The 9,721-nt window shown below is 36.3% G+C and overlaps 1 protein-coding gene across 1 annotated transcript; it reads right to left on the reverse strand.

Annotated features, from left to right (window-relative positions):
• Positions 1–377: 377 nt before the first annotated feature.
• On the reverse strand, positions 378–5,730 carry LOC103125239 (profilin-1-like). The gene is made up of 2 exons (XM_060172238.1): positions 5,607–5,730; positions 378–815 (listed from the first exon to the last, which is right to left on the reverse strand). The coding sequence occupies exons 1-2, from the start codon at positions 5,728–5,730 to the stop codon at positions 382–384; spliced, it is 558 nt and encodes a 185-aa protein (XP_060028221.1). The 3' UTR covers positions 378–381.
• Between the last annotated feature and the right edge of the window lie 3,991 nt (positions 5,731–9,721).

Genomic DNA, 9,721 nt, shown 5'->3' on the forward strand with positions numbered 1-9,721 from the left:
ATTTCTCTGTTTCTGCCTCCAAAAATACATAAATCAGCATGACATTTTATAAAAAATAAAAAGCAAGGAATAAACTATAGTATGAACTATAAAAGCAGAATATTATGGAGTTTATTTCTTTATCTGAAGAGACTTAAGGCTGTAATAAGTAGCCTTAATGACATGTTAATTTTTTAGTACAGTCTTTTATTATTCTGAAAAAAAATTTCCAATCACACACAGGAGGGGTATGGGTAGGGGTAGGTATCTGTCCATCCAGCCTCCAGACCATGTGGTTTTGGCAGCAATAAGGGGTGTGTGAAAATGGCTCAAAAAATAAAAACAGTGTGTGTGTATGGGAGGGAATGGTGCGAAAGCAGTGAGAGGAAGGAAAGGATGAGGTCAGTACTGAGCATGACGCAGGTGGGAGGCCATTTCATAATATTTCTTGTTGATCATGCCACCGTGGACACCTTCTTTGTCCATCAGCAGGACTAGCGCCTTGGCAGTCATGGTGACAGTGATGTTGAAGACAGGGTCTCCACAGGTGCTCTTGGCAAGAAAGCCCATGGTAAATTCTCCATCCTGCAGCAGTGAGTCCCAGATCACAGAACATTTCTGGCCCTTAAGCATCAGCCCATTCACAAAAAGAAAAACAAAAATTGACCCGTCTTTACCAACCAGAACACCAGCCTCAGCTAGTGTAATGTTGACGAATGTTTTCCCTGTAACAGAGGCCCAGACAGAGGACGAGTCATTATAGCCCATGATGGCCATGTCCTGAAAGGTCCAGTCCCCCATTAGGTTGTTGATGTAGGAGTTCCACCATGTTGCTGCTGCTGGGGTTGTTTTCTGTGCTGCTGCTGCTGCTGCTGCTGCTGCTGCTGCTGCTGCTGCTGCTGCTGCTGGGGCCATAGGCTGGGATTGGCTGCCTCGGCCTGGTGGAAGGGGAGAGTCAGAGAGCTTGGGGCACTTGCTGCTGTGTGGACCCCCGCTACGCTAGCTGTGCAGCAGCCTTCACCGCCACTTCCTCGACATATTAATATTTTAAATATCTTAGTCAGAAGAAACCTACCAAGGACATTCTTGACTAAATGTATCTTTTTAGAAACGGTAAATTTAAGAACAAAAATGCCAAGAGGATAGCTACTATAAGGAATTTATGCTTAATGTTGAGCTTTTTGTTTGTTCAGCTTCATTTATTATCCCCAGTAATACCAATCTGAGAAGCTGTGAACACTAAGGTTTTATATAACACACACGCACACACGCGCACACACACACACACCCTTTTGGTAGCTTCAGCCAGACCTTGGTCTTTTTGCACTGAGAAATCAGTGTGTTTACCAGTGTTTACCTGTCTATACAGCTAGTGTTGGGTTACTACTACTCCAAGGTTGACTACTTCTCTAAGGGGACAAGTCACGATGGCTGGAGTTCCTTCCTTGTGCATTTAGTCTTGAGCAATAGAAAATATTTTACCAGAAGTTATTTGATGTTCTTTAAAGCCTGTAGTTAAAGCTCCCCAAGCCTATTCACTTTCTGACAATGTCACCTATTACTCATTGTCTATATTTATTTATTTTTTTAAATTTATTGATGTTTATATCACAGAATTACTTATTGACAGGAGGGTGAATCTACACAATTACCACCACCAAAATTCTAAATCTTTACTCTCCCTACTGCAATCTACCACAGTTCCCCTAAGGTTGTAGATATGGGCCAACCATCATCTCTACAACTATCTGTCCACATTCATAGATAGTTGATCCTTTCTTTCCTGACTCAATTCTGTCTTCCCCTCCAAACCACTCATGACAACATGATTACCTCCTTATGTCCCTCTCCTTTTCCTTCTGTCTCTCAGTATTGATGGAGATTGAGAGCAGAACCCTCTTATCTTCATCCTATCACTTTTCTTCTGCTAGGAGTATTGATCAAGGTTTGTTTTTTTTTTTTTTTTTTGGGGGGGTACAAAGGTAGGCATTCTGATTTCTGTTATTGCTTCTCCGCTGATCTTGGGGGATGTCGACAGGTCGATCCATTCCCCCAGCCTGTTTCTATCTCTCCCTAGTGGACCATAGCTCTCGAGATGTGAGGGTGCAAGACACATTGGTGAGGTCCTCTCTCTGCATAGAGAAGTTGGGATGGAGTCATGATAGCATCTGTAGCTTGATGTCTGGAAGGTGGCATGACCTAAATTGAGACAAAATGGCTAGTGAACAGGGACCAAAAAGTAGGATTAGAGCATATGAGATTAGGGATTTTAGGATAGAATAAAGCTAGGGAAACCATTTTAGGCATGTACCTGGGGGCACACAACTATAGTAGTTTTGCCTGAGTTTGGTAGCCTCATAGAATGTATTTGGGAGTGTTCCCTCTTCTTTTATTTTATGGAAGAGTTTGAGGAGGGTGACTACTAGCTCTTCTTTGAATTTTTTGTAAAATTTATTGGTATAGTCATCAGGGCCTGGGATTTTGTTCCTGGTTAGGCTTTTAATTATTGTCTCAATTTCTTTACTAGTGATGTGTCCATTTAGTTTCTCTACTTCCTCTTGTGTTAAGGTTGGCAGTTGGCATGACTTTAAGAATGTGCCCATTTCTTCTAAGTTGTCAAATTCAGTTCCATATAGATACCTGTAATATTCCTGCATAATATTTTGAATTTCTGCCTCATCTGTTGTAGTATTGCCTCTTTAATTTTTGAGTGATTTTATCATAGCATTCTCTCTTTTTTGCTTGGTGAGTGTAGGTAGTGGCTTATCTACTTTATTTATTCTTTCAAAGAACCAACTCTTGGATTCATTAATCTTCCTAATGGTCATCTTGTTTTCTATTTCATTGATTTCTGCTCTGATTTTACCTATTTCCAGTCTCCTGCTAACTGCTGGTTCTTTTTGTTACTCCACTTCTAGTTGATTGAGGTGTGTTGTTAGGTGGTTTACTAGTAATTTCTCCTGTTTATTAATGTGGACCTGTATTACTATGAACTTCCCTCTCTGTACTGCTTTTACTCCAACCCATAGGGTCTGATAACTGGTTTCTTCATTTGCAATGGTATTGAAGTAATTATTAATTTATTTTTTCATCTCTTTGGTGACACATTTATTGTATAGCAATATACTGCTTTGTCTCCAGGCTTTGGGGAAATGTATTTTCCTTTCTTGGTTGATTTATAGTTTCATGCCTTCATGGTCTGAGAAGATGTATTTTTTTATTTTAATATTTACATATTTATTTAGAGTGCCTTTGTGGCCCAGCATATGGTCAATTCTTGTAAATGTTCCATGTGTCCTTGACAGTGAGAGGGATGTGCTACTTCTAGGATGGAAAGTTCTGTATATATCTATTAGGTCAATTTCTGTTATGGTTTTATTTAAGTTCACTATTTCTCTATTGATTTTTTTTGTCCAAATGTTCTGTCTTTTGCTGTGAGTGGTGTGTTTAAATCTCCTACTATTATTGTGTTGCTCTCAATATCTCAGTTCAGTAAGAGTTTGTTTTATATATTTTGGTTTTATAACTTTGGGCCATATATATTTATGATGGTTATAACTTGTCGGATTGATCCTTTAACTATTATGTAATATCCTTCTCTATCTTTGATTACTTTCTTTGCCTGAAAGTCTATTTTATCAGAGAACAGGATAGCTGTCCCTGATTTTTTTTTTTTTTTGAGTTATTATCTCAGGACATCTTGCTCCAACCTCTTATATTCAGTTTCCACTTGTCTTTTCTTTGGATGTGTGTTTCTTGAAGACATGTAATGGATGGATCCTGTCCTTTAATCCATTTAGCTACTCTGATTATTTTGATAGGTGAATTTTGGCCATTTAGACTTAGGGTGATTATTGATATATGTTGTTTACTTATGCTCATTTTGATTTTTGTTTGAGTTTATCTTAAATTGTTGACTTTTCCCCCATTTTTTCTATATGACCTTTTGTGTGGATGAGTTTCTGTGGTGAATTTCTCACTGATTTTTTCTTGTGCTTTCTATAAGTCTCTGTTCCATGTTTTGTTTTGTGTTTACCATGTGAGTAATAACTAGCAATGTGTATCTAGAGAAGTTTTTTTTTTTTTAATTTCTTTATTGAGGAATTAGTGTTTTACATTCGGCAGTAGAAGAGCTTTTTTTAAGTTGATCTTGAAAGACAAAAATTTGATAGGGCTTCTTTGTCTTTTAATTCCTTCTCCTATTTGCTTGTTGTTCTTTCCTATTTTATTGTGTTCTTGTTTCTAGTCTACTGCTGTGCACCTCGCTGAGAATGTATGTTCCTTTGCTTCCTCCTTTTCTGTTAGACTCTATTCAGTATTTCTTTCTCCCCTCACCCAGGGTTATCTTAAGTCTCCCTGCCTGCACCATGAATCTACTTCTCCTGGAGGCCATTTTTTTTCCAGTTTGTTGCCCTTGCTGTTGTCATTATTGTTATTACCATTGATATTGCTTTTGTTGGATAGGACAAAGAGAAATTGAGAGAGGAAGGGAGACAGAGAGGGGGAGAGAAAGATAAACATCTGCAGACCTGTTTTCCTGCAGGTGGGAAACTTGAACCAGGATCCTTACGCTGGTCCTTAAGCTTTATGCCATGTGCACTTAACCCATTGGGCTACTGCCCAACCCCTCAGTATTTCTTGTAGGTGAGGTTGATTGTGGTAAACCCCTTTAGTTTTTGAATATTGGCGATACCTTTATTTCTGCCTCATACTTGAAAGATATGGAGTTGTACCCCTCCTACCCTATGGTTTTGTTAATTTATCCTTTCTTAAATAAAAAATAAATTTAAAAAAAGAAAAATAATTTTGCAGGATACAAAACTAATGAATGAAATTTCCTCTCTTTTAGTGCCTTGAATATGTCATTCCTTTCTCTCCTTGTCTCTAGTGGTGTTTAAAAATCTGATGAGATTCTGATAGTTATTCCTTTCTATGTAACTTCTTTCCTTTTCCCTAGCAGTCTGCTTTTTTTTTTCCTTGTCGTAGAGTTTAGTTAATTTTACAATAATGTGCCTTGGTGTTGATTATTTTGGACTTATGAACTGAAGTGATCAGTCTGCCTCCAAAATAAGTATGTTTTTGAGGATTGACTAGGTGAAGGAAATTTTCAGCTAAAATTTCTCTGAAAAATTGCCTTTGGACCTTTGACCCTATCTGCCTCCTCAGGTATCCCTATAACTCATATATTCCACCTTTTTATGGAGTCTACAATTTCACGGACAGGTCCATTCTTTCTAAACCTTTCCTCTCCCTCATCTTTGAATTGAAAGAGTGGGGGCTAATGGTGTCTTTTAGACTGGAAATTCTTTTTTCTGCATGTATGAGTCTATTTCCTAAACCTTCTACTTGAGTTTGAACTGCACTAAAGGTGTCTTTCAGTCCTTGCAGTTCTGTTTAAAATTTTTCTTTCAAGCATCCTAACTGCTTAGTGAACCCTGCTTGAAGTTCTTTTTTCAAACTTTGTAGCTTCTTATCAAATTCTGTTCTGAGTTCCTCTTTTGCCTGTCTTAATTCCAAAGTAAAACACTTAGTTCTTGCTTAAGTTCTTGTAGAGTTCTCATAAGCTTTCTATAGCTTGTCTCTGATAGACTTTCTGCATTTGAAATTTCTTGAATTTCCCGATGTACTTCTCTCTATTTGTTGCAGCTTATTTAGCTGTTTGCCTGTTTCTGCATGTATGCTGTTGGTGTTTGTTTGCCAACAGGTGATGCTGTTGTGATCTTTGGGATTGTCTTGTTTTGAATTATCCATGGTGGTGCATGAGGGAGGGGTGTTTTGGGCTATCTTGTGGGTTATTTCATTTTTGTGTCTGTCTCAAATTCAGATTGAGAGAAAAAAAAAACTGAGTCAAAGATTGAGAGATTTTAAGCTCTGATTTCTTTTCTTCTGAGCGGGGTCTGATAACTATATTACTGTCCAAGATGGTGCGGGTCAGCATGGAGCTTCAGCTTCCCTGGAGCAATGGATTTGACCTTGTCTTCCTACCTACTCCCCTACTTTTCCCAACTGCACATGTGGGCACCCACTTGAGGCTGTAGATTTTTTCATCTGTAGATTATGTGTCCAACTCAATCTCTTGTTGCATTCAATAGTTGTTTCAGGGAGAGCAGAGGTCAGACCGAGCTACTCCATAAACCAAGCCTCCCCTTTACATTTCCTATGTTTTTACCATGAAGAATTCTTATAAGTTAACTGGCTGGTTTAGTTGGATTTAATTAAATCATCTTAAATAATACAGAATTATTACTTCTGAAATTCTTGAGAATAGGTTTAGGTTTCCAGATATCACTGAAGAAGAAGAATGTTATACATCTCCACTGTACAAGGTAGATTAACACAGTGACAAAAGCAATTTTAATGTAGTTCACCTTTGTAAAGATAAAATCTGAATTATTGCTTCTATTCAAATTCTTGAGACACACAACCTTGAATATGTCATATAACCACCTTCTTCATTTTCTCTTAAGGAAGAATACCAACAACATTTACTATAAAATAGTATATTTCCAGCATCTTAGGACAAACCTTTTTTTTTGCCAATGATAGAATCACAAAAAAAATGGTATTCCTGTGAACATTTAGTATATATTAAGATTTTAGTGAGCAACAATCATTTATTTATTTATTTATTTTACTTCTTGCCTTATTACCTTGTTGGGATAAATAACACATCACATATCCTTATCTAGGAGTATAAATTAATATTGTGGCCAGCTGAAAGGCAGAGAACAGGCAGTGTTGTTGTAGGAATTATAACATCACCGAAAACACTCAGAGTAATGTTAGTCGTGGTTCCAGTGTCGCATGGTAAAAAGGGAACTCTGGTTGATCTGCAGCTTTTACTTACACCAGTATTTGATACAGTGGTGAAAGCAGTGTATATAGCAAAGACCATGGTGAATTCTACCTGTGATGTGAGTGACTGAGGTAGCTCTGTAGAACCTGACTCTAGTTTTTTCCAGTCCTGGCACAATGGTCAAAAGCAGATTTATATTAAACACAAAAATACACACAAAACTCTATTTTCACAGTTCTGCCCACTCCTTTTGATGTGATTGATGATGATTCATACCTTCCCATACTATGTACTCATTAACATAGGTTGGTAGTTATTTTGTGCTCTTTTACTTAAAAACCATGAAGAAATAAAATTTGAAAATATATGGCACAATTAAAATAATGCATGTTTCCATACTAATGCATTTACCTCAAATGATATATATTCTTTTTTTAATGTATTTATAAAAAGGAAACATTGACAAAACCATAGATATAAGAGGTGTACAACTCCACACAATTCCCACCACCTGAACTCTGTATCTCATCCCCTCCCCTGATAGCTTTCCTGTTCTTTATCCCTCTGGGAGTGTGGACCCAAGATCATTGTGGGATGCAGAAGGTGGAAGGTCTGGCTTCTGTAATTGCTTTTCTGCTGAACATGGGCATTGACAGGCTGATCTATACTCCCAGCCTGTCTCTCTCTTTCTCTAGTGGGGTAGGGCTCTGGGGATTCGGAGCTCCAGGATACATTGGTGGGGTTGTCTGTCCAGGGAAGTCTGGTTAGCATTATGCTAACATTTGGAACCTGGTGGCTGAAAAGAGAGTTAACATTCAAAGCCAAACAAATTGTTGACCGATCATGAACCTAATATACTCAGTGTGTGTGTATGTGTGTGTCCACTCGGGATTTTATGAGGCTTTCAAATATGCACTACTCTATAGCTCCCAACATACGATGATGATAATGATACTGAATTATATAGTAAGATACAGAAAGAGAAGGAGAGAATCCATAGCGCTGTTCTGCTATTCGTTAAGATTCCCCTTTGCATGATGTCTTCATGTGGTGACTAGGGGCTCCAACTCAGGTCCTTGTGTATGGTAAAGTGTGTGCTTTACAAGGTGGGTTACATTTTGATTTCTTAATAGAATCATTATGATTTCTTGCCACATTTATTGTAAATCTCCTTTATTATATCTTATGTGTGTTTTTTCAATGTACCTCATTATATATAAATAAATTATAGAAATTTCATAGAATCCAGAAGTATAATATTTAAAGCAAATAACTGTCAATTACCTAAGACCTGTGGCTTTGCTATGCAAGAGAGAGATATTTAGATCTTGGGGTCTTAGTCTTGTTCTGTGTTCCACAAACACTCATTTTTTCTGATATTACTTTTCCTTTTTATCAATATTAATTTTATAATGTAAAAAAAGGGAATTAAGTCATTTAAATCATTTTGTCTAAATCCCAAAACACTAGAGTTGAACTCCATGAAGAAAAATAAACAAAATGAAAACTGGGCCTAGAGCAGAGCCAGAAAAAGTGACTTGTAAACAGATGAATGATATTATGTCAAAAGGGAAATTAAACAGTAATAATTGCAAGAACATACAAAGAAAATTAATGACAGGTGATAAAACTGTAATCTTGGGGACAAATAATGAGACAATTACAATGGAAATACTTGGTGAATTGAAATACCTGTAGGGGGAGTTGTGCTTTTAAATAAATACTAAATAATTGAAATATGTTTCCCTATTAAATGGGTCTTTATTTATTTTATCTGGTGCTAGGTATTTCTAATCTAAAAATATAAAGTAGAGATTTTCTACAGCAATCAGTGTAGATCACCTATGAAGAAAGTGAAACAGAAAGGTGACCTTTTTTCTCCAAGGTGAAACTGATTAGTAGGAGAATTACAGCCACAGAGCTGCATTGTATCAGACTCTACAGCATTTTAAGCATAGTTTGCTTTAAATGGGGAAGTAAGTAGTAGTCAAAAACTTTAGAATGATTTTAGAATAGCATACATTTCATTTAATGGCAAGTATATTTGAGATTACACATATTCAAGCAAGAATACCATTTATAGAGGTTGTATCTGCACTGAAACAGCTTATGTTTATTTTCCTAAGATACGTTAACTGTTTCTTCTAATCATTTTATAGAAATCAACTATAATTAGAAGTCTCCACATATCGTAAGGACCATTCAGTATTACATCACATCCGTATTCAAGTATATAATTCTACCCTACAGGATAAAATAATTACACCAAGAAAAAAATAGACATCTTCAGCTACAAACAAAAGGTCATTTCCCAAAAGTACATATTAAATCATACAAAAATAACGCACCACACCAGAAAAGAAAAACACACCTGAGAGAACAGGATATTAAGGAAAAATTTCTACATCTTTAAGTAAAACTAGCTAAAAATGGAATTATCATTGTATATATAGAAAGAAAGACCTGCTAAACAGTGGCAATATTTTTCAGTATTGTGCCTTTCCAGAAAGATCAAACTTCACCAGAAAAACTCTTATAAATGAATGGGTAGAATCACTAAAATAATTTACTTTAAAGGTCAATATTCAATTAATGTAATTGCTAAGATACTGACATAGGACTTGATTTATGGGTATCTGTAGGACGAAAATGCAGTTTTTAGAAGCCAAAGCAGTTTTCATAGTTTACATCATATACTACAACCTCATATCCAGAGATTCGGATAAAAAGCAAGTGTGTGATCTAGAAAGAAACAATCATCTATGTATAATGTATAATAGATTGTATCCAACATATATATATATATATATATATATATATATATATATATATATATATATCACTTTATTAACAAGTGTTAAGTTAATTATCATAGTTATATGGTAATAGCTTTCAGTGGAGGCAGAAAGTTCACTTTTATGCCTTGAACAAAGAAACAGATTGCAT

This window comes from Erinaceus europaeus, chromosome 14 (assembly GCF_950295315.1).
Source record: "Erinaceus europaeus chromosome 14, mEriEur2.1, whole genome shotgun sequence".
Lineage (NCBI taxonomy): Eukaryota > Metazoa > Chordata > Mammalia > Eulipotyphla > Erinaceidae > Erinaceus > Erinaceus europaeus.